The 17,103-nt window shown below is 44.5% G+C and overlaps 2 protein-coding genes across 2 annotated transcripts in view; both read right to left on the bottom strand.

The window, feature by feature from the left end:
* The window catches only part of LEO1 (LEO1 homolog, Paf1/RNA polymerase II complex component), a gene marked incomplete in the record, with an annotated part of 20,352 nt that extends 17,445 nt beyond the window's left edge, over nucleotides 1-2,907 (bottom strand). The window contains 2 exon segments of the mRNA XM_015823709.2: nucleotides 39-595; nucleotides 2,795-2,907. Coding sequence (XP_015679195.1) covers nucleotides 39-595; nucleotides 2,795-2,852 — 615 coding nt within the window.
* A 3,648-nt stretch (nucleotides 2,908-6,555) lies between these two features.
* On the bottom strand, nucleotides 6,556-15,653 carry LOC107294472 (tropomodulin-3-like). Its single transcript, XM_015823705.2, has 7 exons — nucleotides 15,536-15,653; nucleotides 14,588-14,677; nucleotides 13,925-14,055; nucleotides 12,856-12,963; nucleotides 11,034-11,177; nucleotides 9,628-9,772; nucleotides 6,556-6,689 (listed from the first exon to the last, which is right to left on the bottom strand). Exons 2-7 carry the CDS (start codon nucleotides 14,664-14,666, stop codon nucleotides 6,655-6,657), a joined length of 642 nt encoding a protein of 213 aa, XP_015679191.2. The 5' UTR covers nucleotides 14,667-14,677; nucleotides 15,536-15,653; the 3' UTR covers nucleotides 6,556-6,654.
* Between the last annotated feature and the right edge of the window lie 1,450 nt (nucleotides 15,654-17,103).

Here is a 17,103-nt window from a genome sequence, read left to right as displayed (position 1 = left end):
TCATCCTCCGAGTTCTGAAGCTTCTCCTCGTCAGAAACCTGGGGTCTCTCCTCGTCATCATCGGACTGGTCCAGCCTCTCCTTGCTGTCAGAGATCTGCGCCCTCTCCTCATCGTCCGAGTTTTTCTCTTCGTCGTCGGAATGCTGAATCTGCTCCTCGTCGTCTGAATTCTGGAGCTTCTCGTCCTCGTCGGACTGATCACTTTTATCCTCTCTGTCCCATTTCTCGTCCTCCGAATGGACTTTCTCGGACCCTTCAGCCTCGGAGCGATGGCTGCCATCATCCGATCTGCGGTCCTCCTCGTCTTCCTCGTCGTGCGCAGGTTCTGAGCCGCTGTGCTGCTCAATGTCCGACTGGTCCTCGTTGTCCTCGTGTTCGGAGTGCGCCGAGCCTTCAGAAGGATTGTAGGATCGTTCAGACTGGTTGTCGCTGGCGCTGTGGTGAGAAACACCCTCGTCCTCACTGTCTTCCCCGAACAACTCTTTGTTGCTGGGCTTTAACGCATCGTCCTCTCTGTCGCTCTCGCTGCCGGAAATGTTGCTAACTGAGCCGGTGTTCTCCCGGTCCGAATCCGAGTCAGATCCAGAATCAGAGTCTAGCCAAAAGACAGAGAAAACCACAGTATTAATCAGAGAACAAGGATCAGATTTCTTCCAAAGCAAACATAACAACACCACTTTGCAATGACAGCCTTCCTTCTACCTGAAGGAAAGCATACTCCAGTGATGGCGAACCTTTTGGAGACCGAGTGCCCAAACCGCAACCCAAAACCCATTTATTTATCGCAAAGTGCCAGGGCCTCATCAGCATTGTGGTGCCCTTGGTGGGGGCAGGGAGGCGCCTCTGAGTGCCGCTTCTGGCACGCAAAAACCGGGGTTACAAAAATGGGCCACTGTGCTGCAAGGCACAAAAACGGTGGCCGCTGCATCGCGGGGTGCAGATACAAGGCGTTGCACCACGTAAGAACGGGGAAGAGCTAGTATCACACAGACACTAGCCCCGCCCCATTTGCAGAAGGTGCTTGCTCGCGGCCCCGTGCATGCATGCATGTATGCAAAATGCTTCCCCTTCCTTTTCTTCCAGTCCACCAATCGACAATGGTTGGTGACCTCTGCTCTACCACCTCTACTCGAGTTTGCTAGTCGGCCGCTTCGCCTCCTTTGTGCTGGGTGGGGCTCCTGCTCCGGGCGACGGTGGCGGCCATGCCAACAGAGAGGGCTCTGAGTGCCGCCTCTGGCACGCGTGCCATAGGTTTGCCACCACTGGCATACTCTATTCTCAGAAGGGGGGAAAATATTAATAGAGAAAATATTAAATGATGCCAGGGTGTGTTTCAGCACAGTACAGGTAGTCCTCGACTTACAACACTTCATTTAGTGACCGTCCAAAGCTACAATGGCACTGAAAAGAAAGTGACTTATGACCGTTTTTCACACTTGTGACCATTGCAGCATCCCCATGGGCACATGGTCAAAATGTGCCCCGTGGGCACATGCTTGGCAACTGACTCATATTTACGACGAATGCAATGTTCCCGGGGTCATGTGATCTGCTTTTGCAACCTTCTGACAAGCAAAGTCGATGGACAACCAGTTTCAGTTAACAACCGTATTACTCATTTACCAACTGCAGTGATTCACTTTACAACTGCGGCCAGAAAAGTGGTAAAATGGGGCAAAACTCATTTAGCGAGTGTTTCGCTTAGCAACAGAAATTTTGGGCCCAGTGGCGGTTGTAAGTCGAGGACCCCCTGTATAAAGAAACGGAACCAAGATCAAAGAGGAGACGGGGTACCAGATATCTGAACAGGCAAAGGAGGAAATAGACAATTGGAAAAAGCCACAAATGTGAGGGAAACCTGCCAGAAATGTACTTCCACGTGCCTACTACACGTATATCAAATTAAATCTCCCAGCCCCAGAAAGACTGGTTTCCACAATTGCAGTATTTTCCCAATAAAACTTTCCGACGCTGAACCAAATTTTATTATTTTTATTCTGCCTTTTTTTTAATAATATAACTCAAGAAGGTGCACATGCCTAATACTGTTGCCTGCTAACAAGAACCCTGAAAGGTGGGTTAGTAAGGCCCTCTGCACATGCTCAGAGGAAGGAAGGAAGGAAAGAAGCAGAAGCTGTGACTGCTCCAACAACTGGAAGTTTTAAAGAAGAGACTGGATAGCCATTTGTCTGAAATGGGATAGGGTTTCCTGCCTGAGCAGGGGGTTGGACTAGATGACCTCCAAGGTCCCTTCCAACTTTATTATTATTATTATTATTATTGTTGTTGTTATTATTATGAAGAGACTGGACAGCCATTTGTCTGAAATGGGATAGGGTTTCCTGCCTGAGCAGGGGGTTGGACTAGATGACCTCCAAGGTCCCTTCCAACTTTATTATTATTATTATTGTTGTTATTATTATGAAGAGACTGGACAGCCATTTGTCTGAAATGGTGTAGGGTTTCCTGCCTGAGCAGGGGGTTGGACTAGATGACCTCCAAGGTCCCTTTCAACTTTATTATTATTATTGTTGTTGTTGTTGTTATTATTATGAAGAGAATGGACAGCCATTTGTCTGAAATGGGATAGGGTTTCCTGCCTGAGCAGGGGGTTGGACTAGATGACCTCCAAGGTCCCTTCCAACTTTATTATCATTATCATTATTATTAGCAAGCAAGCAAGCCCCGGTGCACGTCAAGAGAACCCCGAACAATTCCCGAGCGGCATTTCCAAATTGGGGAGGGCTCCCGCGCATGCGCGACCTGCTCCCTCGCCCCACTCCCCCCCCCACACCTTTTTGCTCCGGTTCCGTGTCGGCGTCGCTCCCGAAGAGCTCCTCCATGTCCGCCATGCTGAGGAAAGCCCAATTCCCAGGACAGAACCGCGGAGTCGGCGCTGGGCGATCCCGGAAGTGGCGCTGCTTGGTGACGTCACCGGGCCGCGACCGAACTCTTCCGTGAGCGGAAGAGGCGGGCTTACTCGCAGCGATTTATTCTCCCTCGCTGTAATTCCTGCAGGGCGTCCCGCAATTCTTTAGTCTTGCTCTGAAAGATGGACGTGGGAATTCGTGTTTCCATGAGAGGGGTTAAAAAAAGGCGGCCAGTGGCTTTGCCAGCCTGCCACTATTTTAGGGATGCACCTCTTGACTTTAATGTATCTATGGCAAAACGTTCCTCGTTTGGGATAAGCGGCCAATAGGAAGTCGCTTTCCATAGAGATAAATTTGTAGACTCACCCAAGTAGTGTTGAAATATAAAATAATAAAGCATCCGTAAAAAAAAAATTTTTTTTTCCTCCACGCTAGCTTGAATTTGACAGGGACTCAATTGAAAGAAAAGGAGTTTTAGCTCTGCTGTTAATTGGATAACAGGCACAAATTCAATACACTAAACTTCATGAAATCTCTTTGTACGTTGTCCATTGCTCATTCGCATGGGAAATCCAATCCCTCCCATTTCTCCAGTCCTTTATGAATCCATTGGCGATGTGGTTGCCAGGTGTCCACTATTTGAGTGGACAGTCCGCTTTTTTCACATTATGTTCACTATTTTTTTTCACAAAATAGTGGGCATTTTTTTTATTCAAAAGCTTTATGATGAAATGGTACGTAATCTAAAGCTGTACAGTCTACTTTTTTTACTACTTAACACCCCCCCCCCCCGCTTGTCCACTATTTTTTGGAAGCAGACCTGGCAACCCTAGCGATGTCCATTTTGCTCTCCCGGTTCATGGAGACCTAACCTGACCCTAAGTGGGTTTGTCCCCCAATGAGATTTTCCCATGTATTTTACCAGGAAACATAGATAGGGTGGACTCCAAAACTCAACACCTTCCTAAACATACCAATGCGTTAGGAATCCATTGGCAATGTCCATTTTGCTCTCCCAGTTCATGGGGACCTAACACTAACCCTAAGTGGGTTTTCCCCCTATATTTTACCAGGAAATAAAGATAGGGCAGGCTCCCAAACCCAGCACCGTCCTAAGTATACTGATGCACTACGAATCCATTGACGATGTCCATTTTGCTGTCTGAAAGATTCAGGAGCATGACTGAAATCATATTAGGCATGTGGAAGTCAAACACAAATAGGCTGATCCCTGGATCCAAGTATGACATGTTAACTCTATATCAGGTAGAAACCAAGCCACATTGAAGGGCAAGGAAATGAAATGTTCTCCGATTTCAGAAATTGCACACTAATATCAAGGACATATACTATCGTACAATAAAACCAGTGTTTTTCTAAAAAAAAAAAAAAAAGGTTCCAGAACTCACACACGTCATACAACCCGCCTTGCCTACTCTACAAGGTTTCATCCAAAAAAGGTGCCGGAACTCCGTTCTGGGCGTTCTATGAGAAAAAAAGCCCTAAGTAAAACTATCTCTCATATTTGGCTATGTCAGCAAAGCACCAGAAATTCAAAAAGTAAAACTGCTCAAGCACACATAATGCCATGAAGGAGACTTGAACACAAGTTCAAGATTGCAATAGTTTCTTTAAAAAAAAAAAGTTGCATCCAGTAATGGACATACCCAATTATATATATAAAAAAGCAAAATATATGTAGCTGTCCTTCAAAATGTTTTTGGAAACAGAGATCTGACATTAAATAAAGCTGGTGCTTCCTCTGTGAATCCTATTTTATATACAAAATGGGTACAACTGCCCCTGTTTTATGTTACTGCTGCTATTTCATTGCCTTCCTCCTCCTTTTCCCAAGGCCAGCAGCAGGGGTTTTTTTTAGCGATAGTTGTAGTGCAAGACAACATTTTACAGTGATAACCAAGTTTGTGAAAGCATCTCTTTATTTCCAACTGTTGCAAGGATTTTTAAAAAAGACACGTTTATCATTTTCAAACATTTTTATCATTTAAAAACATTTTTTATCATTTGAAGTTGAACCAGGGGTCCCCAAAGAACAAGTTGGAATTGTGGACAACCTCAGCTTAGTAAGTTCAAGAAATATACAGGGTTCTTTTTTCTTTCTTTTTTTTGACAAGCGAAAATAGGAACGAGAAACGCATTGGGATTCCTAATTTATAGCTTTCCCACCAAACCATAAACTTGATTTGGACATAACGGTAAGCATTTGCTGGTTAGCAAGCAAGAGTAACAGAACAGCACTTCCTATTATGCTTGTTCTCGAGTAAACCTTAAATTTTTAAAATCCCGAACTCGCCTTTTGCTGCAAATGAGTCCAGGGTGTGTCATATCATTATTTTAAAATGAAGGATTCTTCTTGCATACTCAGTTGAGATAATGCCTATTATGGGATGGCTCCAAGAGAGCTTTGCCATGTTAGATCCTTTCCAACAGCCATCAATGTGCTTTATCATGGAGAATGTCCTAAGATTCCACCAACATGACCAAAGCATTTGGGGAAATTAAAATCTGAATTCCCAACAAAGCCTGGGATTAATGCTCAGCTAGGGGTGACAGGACATGTTGGGAGATTCAGAACGGATACCTTTCTCTGACCCAGCAGCCTAGCCGTAGGCACACATCAGGGGGAGCTGCAATAGCGTCTCAGATTGTGGCTGGCTGGAACGTGTGAAATTTGTAGGAAATCTGAGTCACAAGATATTTTCAACCCACAGAAACAGGGCTTATGAAGCACTGATGGACCGGCACGTTGTGTTACAGCTTAGCAGCCAGGGTTTGATATGCTGCAATTTATATACACAAATATATTTTCTCTCTCTTTCTCTCTCTGCCTCTCTCATGCACATTATTTAAATACCAAAGTAGCAGAACCCAACGCAAAGCTGATGAAATAGGAAAAAAAAATTTCTATAAATACATACAGTCTGGACATGACAGAGCATCCAAATACATACAGTCTGGACATGACAGAGCAAAATGAGGACATACCCTGTTCTGCAAATTCACAGAGAAATAAGCTGCCCAGGTGGGGAAGATTTAAGGCACCCAGCACCAATTTTGCCAACTGAGCTCACCACGAAGAGGAAAAATAAGCAGCAACCGAAGCACCCTTAAATCTTCTTACAGCAAAAAAATAATAATAATTGCTGTCTTCAGGAAAGCATTTCGAGTGGGCCAGAATGGGGGGAACAATAGAAATATTACCGACGTGCATCACTGGTAGTTGAAATCACCATTTCCCTTTTGTTTTTCGGAAAAATTTCCCTCCACGACACACACAGAAACACGGGTTTGAGGCCTCCGGGCTTATCTTAGAATTCCGTATTTCCTATCGGATTAGTTTCTCTCAGGGAATTGACACCGTCTGCCCCCTTAAACAGTAGCTGTTGACTCTGCAGCTTCCGTGCCACCCGTGTTAGAGTTGGCATTAGTCTATCCTTGGGTCCCAACTCCTGAAACAAAAAGGAATCAGCCTCGGGACAGACGGGGCTGGCAGGTTTTCACATCGTGTATTGGACACCAGCACTGGTAATATAACTTTATCAAATATATATATAGAGAGAAAGATATATATATATATATATATTTATATATATATTTACACGCTCATCCATATGAACAAAAAGAGGAATGCTGATTCCAGTCTTTTCCCTTCTATGCAAGTAAGAAAAAAAATCTTGGGGTTGCCGAATCCCAGGGGAAGTGGGGCGCCCTTCACGGAGGTCCAGAATCTCTCCTCTTTTGCGCTTCTGACGGCCTGGAGGGTTCATGGCTGGTCACCTTCCACTCTTCGCTTGCGAACTGTCCAAAGGAGGAGGGGACGGAGCAGAGGGACAAAAAAGAGAAAAGTGAGAGTTAACTTTGGTGGGAACTCATCATGTTCCGTTCATCGGAAGGGAGGGATCACAGGTAGTCCTCAAACTTATAACCATTCATTTAGTGAAGGTTTGAAGTTACACTGAAAAAGCAGCCTACCACCGGTCCTCGCGCTTACGACGGCTGAAGCGTTCCCAAAGTCGCATAATTGAAATGTGGGAGCTTGGCAACCAGTAGGTATTGGCCACGGGGTCCTGGGCTCTTGTGATCCAAGAGGGAAGTTGGGTTTGCTTAACGACCGTGTGATTCACTTAACAACCACAGGGATTCAAGGTCATAAAAATGGGTGTGACTCACTTTTAACCATCCCCTTTTGCTTAGCAATGGAAATCCTGTCCCCAAATGGACTCATAATGTCGAGGACTGCTTGTAATCAAAACCAATGGGATATTTTGGGGGGGGGCTATACCCCAGAAGGACAAGGAAATGGATGGAGCCGGGACAAAGAAAACCAAGTTAGTTTTAGTTCAGCTTTAAACAAAAACACCGTTAATGTTTAAACAAAAATGCTGTTAATATTTAAGATCAACAAAAGCTCAACATGAATTCCTATTTTCCCCTCTTCGCCATCATTAAATGTACCAATTCAGGGGTCACCTTTGCAGTGATTTGGGAGAACAGCACTCTACCGTTAAGCCCCAGGAAAGCTCCTGCATCTGTACACTCTGCCACCCATGCTCCACAGCCCTGCCATGCCAAAACCACGACGCCAGGAGCAGCTGAAACCGCTCCTGAACAGGAGAGTTGTGCAGGAACAAACGACAGAAAAAAGCAGAAGGAAAAACGCATGCAAGGCTTGTGAGAGGGAAGCGTGCAGAGACACAATTAGGCAACCTTTTCAAGAGACTTTTGTCCCTTAGCGCTTAATACCAAGTGGACATTTGAAACAACCCCTTCAGAAGCTTCAGGGCTGAAGAGATGCAAGGAGATCGGCAGAGGTGTTTACTCCCAGGCGCCAGGCTAAAGATGGAAGAAGAAAGGGGGGGAGGAAAGAGCAAAGTACTAGAGAGATTCCACAGTCCTGGAATTTGGGAGATGCAGAGAGGAGAGGAGCAGAGCAGAACGGGTCTCAGAAGCTGATAATTAAATCCCAAACAAACAAACAAAATAGATTATTTTGCTTTCCAGTTCAGAACGGTTGTGTTAAATCAGGGGTAGTCAACCTTGGCTCTTTTATGACTCGTGGACTTCAACTCCCAGAATTCCTGAGCCAGCACAGCTGGCTCAGGAATTCTGGGAGTTGAAGTCCACGAGTCATAAAAGAGCCAAGGTTGACGACCCCTGTGTTAAATGGTGGAATAAGTTCAGTGTCCTCACTCAGGTGTCCGTCTTTCAGCTCATTCGAACGAGATGGGCATGAAAAGCTGCAGGCCTGTAGGGTGCCACTGCTCTGGCCACAGCTGTGAGCTGTAATTCAATGCTCTCACCAAGCATGATTTTTCATGTCACCTGAACTAGGACACTAAAGGGATTACTTTTGGAATGAATCTATCGGTCAGTGATGGTGAATCTTTTAGAGACCGAGTGCCCAAACTGCAACCCAAAACCCACTTATGCATCGTCAGGTGCCGGGTGGGTGTGGCCCATTGGGTGGGCATGGCCCATTGGGTGAGTGAGGCCCATTGGGTGGGCGTGGCTGTGGTGGTAATGGCAGACTGGGTGGGACTAAAAAGTTCAATCAATCAATTCCAACTTTGCAAGATTTTTTTCCCCGCGAGAAGTTGAAATTGATTGATTGAACCTTTTTTTTTTGCACACAGCGGTGGAGGCCTAAAGCGAAAAGGTTTTATAAAACCCAGCTGAAGGCCTAGGTCTGGGGCGACGGTGCCCGTGCCCACAGAGAGGGCTCTGAGTGCCGCCTCTGGCACCCGTGCCATAGGTTCGCCACCACTGCTATAGGTCTATCTTGAGTTTTCCAGAATGCACTGAAAGAGATGCCATGCTTAGCTGAACGATTGCTTAAAAGAGTGAAAAGACTCTGCATTTGCTAATTCATATTATTCATGGAGGTTCTCAATCATCCAGTCAGGGATGTCCCAAAGGCGCTTTTTCCAAAAGCCAACTGGACTTTCTTGGTTTTTTTTTCCTTGAAAACATTTCGCTTCTCGTCCAAGAAGCTTCTTCAGATCTGAAATATTTTCAAGGAAACGACCAAGAAAGTCCAGTTGGCTTTTGGAAAAGCGCCTTTGGGACAAATTCATATTGGGATTATTAGTAACTAAACCAAGTCTCCACCTCGTTTTGAGTGGGAAACCTTGATCGCTTGATTGTATTTAAGAAAAATCAATGAAGAATGAAGAAAGCCATTAGGGAAACTGATTTATTTATTTATTTTTGTGTATGGTTTATTATTGCTGACTCACTTGAGAAGTTCAGTATCAGCCTCATTGTCTATGGTGGGGTAGGCAACCTTGGCTCTTTTATGGCTCGTGGACTTCAACTCCCAGAATTCCTGAGCCAGCCATGCTGAGGGAAAAGGGAGAGGTTTCCAAGCTGAGCCATGCTGGCTCAGGAACTCTGGGAGTTGAAGTCCACAAGTCGTAAAAAAGGCCAAGGTGGCCTACCCCTGATCAATGGAGATTCTCAGTCCTCCAGGTCATGGTTGACCCAAAGGTGCTTTTTCAGGAGGCAACTTAACTTTTTCGTTTTTCCTTGAAGAGGTTTTGCTTCTCGTCCAAGAAGCTTCTTCAACTCTGACTGATATAAATCCTTCCATAACCCACCATCCAGTCAGAGCTGAAGAAGCTTCCTGGATGGGAAGTGAAACTTTTTCAAAGAAAAAACAAGAAAGTCCAATGGCCTTGTGAAAAAAACACCTTTGGGACTCTCACCCTTTTTCTTTTTGCGGCACAGCTTATCTTACCTAAATCGTTGTTCTTTGTGATCGCGGCTGCTGCTCTGGTGCGGGGTCCTTGCTGCATGAAGTGATACCCAAACTTAAGGATCTTGGCGTTTTCCTCAAGCATCTTGGCTATCTCCATTTCTACCGGAGTCCCGAGCTGCTGCCTCTGTCAGAAATCATCCAAGGTGGAAGTCAACAAATGCTGGTTTGTTACAAGAGAGTTGTTTGAAGCTGACGGGATGCATCAGCAGAAGCAATGTCAGGATTGGGAAATCCTTCTTCCTTGGCTAAAGCAAACTGCACGGCTTCCATGGCAAGGAGTTCTCACCTCCAAGGGCAAAATGAGCCATCTTTTAAGGTTAGAAACCATGATATATTAAGCTCAAAGGCCTGCACCCCAGGCCGAGTCGTAGTATAGTTTGTCTGATTTGGGCTTGGAGGATTGTGTGGGCCCAACCAGTCTGGTTCATATTAGGTGGAAAAACACTCAGAAAAGAGCTTTGGAGCATTCAGAACTGCAAGGGCAGGCAGCATCTCATTAAAGCGGCTGTATCTTTTTGCAGTGTCAGTTGGGGGAACCACCGCTGACTCACTAAAGCAGCCTTGTCCTTAACATGTTTCTGAAAAAGTTGGAAAAGAGAGGGGCTAGTGCAGGGGTAGGCAACCTTGGCTCTTTTATGACTTGTGGACTTCAACTCCCAGAATTCCTGAGCCCAGCCATGCTGAGGAGAAAGGGAGAGGTTTCCAAGCTGAGCCATGCTGGCTCAGGAATTCTGGGAGTTGAAGTCCACGAGTCATAAAAGAGCCAAGGTTGCCCACCCCTGGGCTAGTGGCTTGGATGGACATTGTAACATCAGAGAAGCAATATTGTGTCCTCTGAACACATCAAAGAGGGCTACACAAAGATTGACTTAGGAAGGCAGTCAGACAAGATGGCCGATCAGTGGGAATCTCCTGGGCTGGAAGGCCTACGACTCTTGTAGTAAGGAGGAAACACGCCAGCCATAAGAGAGAAGAAGAGGAGAGGGGCAACAGGCATCTACTTCACCCTCTACACCCCATTAAATCACCCCAGGATTCTTTGGGCTTCTTCGTTTGAAACTTGGCACAATTCCTACGTCTGCCAAACCACAGCTGACCCAAAACGCTTTGCCCAAACTTCCAGAACGTTTTGGATTGGAGACAAAGTCCACTTCCTATCTCCTTCCCATCTCAACAACAACGAAGCCTTGAAGGAAAGAGACTTCCCCTTTTTTTAGTAGGCTGTGAACAGCACCTTGCTTGTGTTTCCTAAGCAATTCTCCTGCATCAGGGCAGGAAAGCAGCTCTCAAAAAAATAGCCGTCTTCCGGCTTCAGTTTTCAAGCAAGGCTTGGCTGGTCCACCTTTTAGACCCCTCCCTAGATAAGAAGGATGTATTGGTGTTACCTGGTTATCAATTTTGATCTCTGACAAAGTTTCATTCTCTTTCACTGCCTCTACTAAGGCCAGAATGCCTGCGCCGGTGATGAAGTTGGACTCAACATTGAGGCTGTTCAGTGTCTGGTTCACTCGCAGCATGTCTGCAAAAGCCTCGAGAGACAAAAAAAAGCAGCAATGAAGTCCACACTGGACGTGGATTCACAACAGAAGACACCCGTGCTTCTTTACATACTGCATAGCAAATGAGAGAAAGAAGTGGCCCGTAGCTGGCATCTCTCAAAGCTAAAACTGCGATATCTGGGGCTGTCTTGATTTCTCTCTTCCTGGTGCCTTCAAACATTACATCAATGGAGATTCTCAATCATCCAGGTCATGGTGGTCCCAAAGGCGCTTTTCCCAAAAGGCAACTGGATTGTCTTCTTGTTGTTGTTGTTTTTTCCTTTCCTTGAAAACATTTTGCTTCTCATCCAAGAAGCTTCTTTAGTTATGCTGAAAAAGAACCAAACTGAAGAAGCTTCTTGGATGAGAAGCAAAATGTTTTCAAGGAAAGGAAAAAACAACAACAACAAGACAATCCAGTTGCCTTTTGGAACTTCAAACATTGCCTTGTTTTCCTGAATGGCCCTGCTTTACAGAATTGGATAATAATAATAATAATAATAATAATAATAATAATAACAACAACAACAACAACAACAACAAAAAACAAGAACAAAACAACAACAACAACAACAACAACAATAATAATAATAATAATAATAATAATAATAATAATAATAATAATAATAATAATAAAGTTGGAAGGGACCTTGGAGGTCATCAAGTCCAACCCCCTGCTCAGGCAGGTAACCCTATACCATTTCGGACAAATGGCTGCCCAGTTTCTTCTTAAAAACTTCCAGTGTTGGAGCATTCACCACTTCTGGAGGCAGATTGTTCCATTGGTTAATTGTTCTCAGTGTCAGGAAGTTTCTCCTTAGTTCTAGGTTGCTTCTCTCCTCGGTTAATTTCCATTCGTTGCTTCTTGTCCTGCCCTCAGGCGCTTTGGAGAATAGCTTGACTCCCTCTTCTTTGGGGCAGCCCATGAGATATTGGAACACTGCTATCCTGTCCCCCCTGGTCCTTCTCTTCATTAAACTAGACATACCCAATTCCATCAACCTTTCCTTTTATGTTTTAACCTCCAGTCCCCTAATCATCTTTGTTGCTCTTCTCTGTACTCTTTCTAGAGTCTCAACATCTTTTTTACATCATGGTGACCATCGGGCTTGGTGATACATTACTAACTTGCCTCTTAAGTTTAAATATTAGCCTGAAATTAACCAGATGGCTTTGTCCAAGCCACACAAAAGTCAGACTTTCACACTCGTGACAACTCCTCAACTTGAGGGATCTGACCAATGGGAGAAAGCTTAAGCAGATTTGGCCACCCTCTTCTTCTTAAGGACCAATCACAGAACTGGCTCATTACAGTACCTTGGACCACATGCTGGGGTCTCCTCCTGCATCGGATCTGAATCATCAGTTACAGTTGACTCCACAAGGAATCAAACACCCACAACAGTGTTAAGTGTTTATATCAAGAGTCTTCAAACTTGGCCACTTTAAAACTTGTGGACTTCAACTCCCAGAATTCCTCAGCCAGCCCTCAGGGCTGGCTGAGGAATTCTGGGAGTTGAAGTCCACAAGTTTTAAAGTAGCCAAGTTTGAAGACCCCTGGTTTAAATAGACATAAGCAACTGTTGAGTGGGCTGGACCTTTCTCTCCCATCTCCAATGGTCTCATATAAAGACACAGTTGTGAGTGCCAAATTTGCCTCTTTGCTTACAACGGCAACGGGGTCATTGCTCCGAGTGGCTGCAAGGCTGAAGCTCTTCACGTAGGTGTTCGTTTCCAGGGCTTTGGCAAATTCTTTTAGAGTTGGAATGGGAATGTTCTGGAAGTCAAGCAAAAAGGCAAGCTTGTGAATATTGACTGAAACTCTCATTACACTAAAAGGTGCTTCTTTCTTTTCCAAATGTGTGCAAAGAATCTGTGTATCTACAGCTCCCGATATTCTCTTCCAACACATGACCGCAGAGGGCCAGGCTAGCAACTATGGCCCCATTATCACCCTTCATAAATTGCAATTCTGTGAATTCTATCATTGTGATGCTCTGCCCTAAAAGGAATTATTTTACTCCAGGGGTTCCCAACCGGGGGTACTCGCACCCCCTGGGGGTGCGAGACAATATTCCAGGGGGTGTGAAAACTTGGGTTTAGTTTCAAAATTATAGTGTATGTCAGGGGTCTTCAAACTGGGCCCTTTTATGACTCATGGACTTCAACTCCCAGAATTCCTCAGCCAGCGTGCCTGGCTGAGGAATTCTGGGAGTTGAAGTCCATGAGTCATAAAAGGGCCGGGTTTGAAGACCCCTGGCGTATATGCATATATTCACATCTGCATATATTTTGTAAGGGGTGCGAGAATATATCAGAAGCCCCATTATCACCCTCATAAATTGCAATTCTGTGAATTCTATCATCGTGATGCTCTGCCCTAAAAGGAATTATTTTACTCCAGGGGTTCCCAATCGGGGGTACTCGCACCCCCTGGGGGTGCGAGACAATATTCCAGGGGGCGTGGAAACTTGGGTTTAGTTTCAAAATTATAGTGTATATCAGGGGTCTTCAAACTCAACCCTTTTATGACTCATGGACTTCAACTCCCAGAATTCCTCAGCCATAAGTCCATGAGTCATAAAAGGGCCGAGTTTGAAGACCCCTGGTGTATATGCATATATTCACATCTGCATATATTTTGTAAGGGGTGCGAGAATATACCAGAAGCCTTATAGAGGTGCGGGCTATAGAAAAGATTGGGAGCGGCTATTTTACTCGTTCTACTCAATTCTTACCTTGATATTGTTCAGGTTTATTTCAACAAGGCGAGGATCGTTATTTTTAATCCTCTGCAAACAGTCTTCCACATTGGTGGGATTTGGCGGTTCATCAAAAAGTGGGACTATCTTTTCACCTTTAACTACATCTGAATTAAGAGGTAAAAAAAAAACATGCATTACAAGCACTCATTATATATTTTCGTTACAAGTAAAGTCCCTGCTAAATCAAATCTTCCTACAACTAATGCAGGATGGGACTTTTTAAAGTAGTATATGACCCATATTGTCCATGCTCACGCATCGCTGCATTATTACCGTACCAACTCAGAAAGCGAAGAGCAAGTTAATGAATTATTTTAAAAGATAATACATTTCTTTCAGGGTAACCAATTTCTAAATCGCATCCTGGGACAGACTGTCAATAGTTAAATCAACAGGACTTCTCCAAACACTGACATCCAATTTTTAAATAGGCAGTAAAGGGAATTTAGTTACGTTTACGGAGGTAGCCCTATGAAACATATTTAATTAACGGAGTTTTCCTTCAAATTTAATTTAATCAGACACTGGTTTTGTGCATCTGCTTAGGCTGGCCCCACCTATGTGTTGAGAGCTCATTGCCCCGGCTCTACAAAAAGCTGCACGCTTCATCTTCAGACTTTCAAAGTGGACACTCACTTGTGAAGCTCTCGTTGCCAACACCGTTGCTGCTTCCCACAATATCGTGAAACTGAGAGCTGCTTATCAAGTTGTGCATTCCTAGGATGGCTGGAATTAAAGAAAAGAGGGTGGGGAAAGTATAAATCTTTATTGCACTTTATCCTTTCACTTTAAACTGAGGCACAAAGGGGCAATAAAACTTCCCGTTTCCCATGATTACTTCTGCTAGTGGTGAGAAAGGAAGAGGGAAAGAGAAGAGGGTGACTGCAGCCAAGAAATTAAAAGACGCTTGCTCCTGGGGAGGAAAGCTATGGCAAATCTAGACAGCCTACTAAAAAGCAGAGACATCACCCTGCCAACAAAAGTACGTATAGTCAAGGCCATGGTTTTCCCAGTTGCAATGTATGGCTGTGAAAGTTGGACCATAAGAAAGGCTGAGCGCCAAAGAATGGAGGCCTTTGAACTCTGGTGCTGGAGAAGACTCCTGCGAGTCCCCTGGACTGCAAGGCGATCCAACCGGTCAGTCCTGGAGGAGATCAACCCGACTGCTCTTTAGAAGGCCAGATCCTGAAGTTGAAACTCAAGTACTTTGGCCGTCTAATGAGAAGGAAGGACTTACTGGAGAAGAGCCCAATGCTGGGAAAGATTGAGGGCAAGAGAAGAAGGGGACGACAGAGAATGAGGTGGCTGGATGGAGTCACTGAAGCAGGAGGCGTGAGCTTAAATGGACTCCAGAAGATGGTAGAGGACAGGAAGGCCTGGAAAAATGTTGTCCATGGGGTCGCGATGGGTCGGACACGACTTCGCAACTAACAACAACAACAAGCAGCAAAATGGACAGATCCCATCAAGAATATTTGTACACCGGCATTTGTATCCTCGATAAGCAAAACAATTAAGCAACTCACTCCTCCACTCTGAACAAAAGCCCCCTCCCACTGAAAGACATTCACAAATCTGACAGACCTGCAAGATCACACAATTCTGTGTCACTGGCGCTGGTCAGCGCCTCCTCCAGTTCTGGATCAAGCGTCACTTTTTCTTCTGTGTACGATTGTACTGGTTTCTGTTTGGGGATGAAAACTTTTCCTGTTCAAGGGAAGATAAAAGCATGCAATTTAGGATGGCCTCAGTGCTTTGATCTGAACAGTTGGCTCTAAAGCAGAAGTAACCTGGTACCTCTGTTCGGGACTGCCGTTCTTATCAGCAACCAAATATTTTTGAGACCAAATTTTGGATGGAAATTCAAGTCCCAACTTAGCCATGAAAGCCGGCTGGGTGACTTTGGTCCAGTTTCTCTCTCTCAGCCCACCCCACCTAACAGGGTTGTCGTTATGGGGAAAATAGGAGGAGGTAGTGGGGATATGTTCGCTGCCTTGCACTATTTGTAAAAATAATAAAGGCCAGATGCAAATAAATAAAAGAAGTAAGAGGTTTAAATTGTAGAACGGCAGAAATAAATACGTTCACTGAGTGTGCTTGGTTAGAGGGACAATTTATTTTGAATTTCTGAACAGCCTCTTCCAACTCTATAATTGTACTATCTATAATCATACCACACTCTATCATTATACCACATACACACTTCCCAGAATAAAGTGTAAGTATATCTATGTGTGTTTAAATCTTACTTTACTTAGCTGTATGCATGTTTATACTTATAGGTTGCCTCTAAAAAGGGATTTTTGTCTATGTACTCAGGCATCTGTCTAGGCACATATAGGAAGACAAAATGTAGATTATTTTAAACGATACCAAACTAGCCCAAAATAGGAAAGAGAATTGCACAAACAGCTGTGGCTCTCCTTATTTAACTCCCTTCACCATCTGGTTTCTGTTTCTTTTACATTTACTTGCACATCATCACAAGCCTTGGCAGGCTCTAACCTGGATTATTATTATTTTTTTAAGATGAAACGTCAGAACAAACATTTGCAGCATCTGGAATCTATTTCAGCAATAATGCAATTAATGGAAGCCAGAAGACGACTCCAAGGTTGGCATTTTCTTGGGGGGGGGGGAAGAGCCCTTGGGTGGCACACAAGTGTCACAGATGGCTGGTTGAACAAACCATGATTAGCTCGAATCAAGAGGCTCGTGTCGTGTCAAGCCATCAATCGCCATTTATCAATGATCAGGGCAGGGTTTTTTCCCCCCCCAGGACTTCGAGCAAGTAAACAAAAAATTATGCCAGTCTAGATCGCATCTGAACCGTGCTGCTGTATTTCTTGGGGATCAATCTAGGATTGGTATCTTTAGGACGGGAACCAAACAGAGTTTACACAAAACGTGTTGCAACTGTCTCTGTGGTTTTATTCAAATCAGGGGTCTTCCAACTTATTTATTTATTTATTTATTTAATTTAATTTATATGCCGCCCTTCTCCCGACAGGGACTCAGGGCGGCGCACAACATATTTAAAACCAGAACATATATACAATCCCCCCCTTAAAACCGAATTAAACCGAATTTTAATGTTGCGTCTTCCGAATATTTAAAACCCAATGTAAAATCCACCCTAGGTCAGGTCCGCT

Source organism: Protobothrops mucrosquamatus, unplaced genomic scaffold (assembly GCF_001527695.2).
Source record: "Protobothrops mucrosquamatus isolate PMUCROS unplaced genomic scaffold, P.Mucros_1.0 scaffold1956, whole genome shotgun sequence".
In the NCBI taxonomy this organism is placed as follows: Eukaryota; Metazoa; Chordata; class Lepidosauria; order Squamata; family Viperidae; genus Protobothrops; species Protobothrops mucrosquamatus.
Note: the sequence above shows the minus strand (reverse complement) of the source record. Positions and strands in the feature narration are given on the sequence as shown.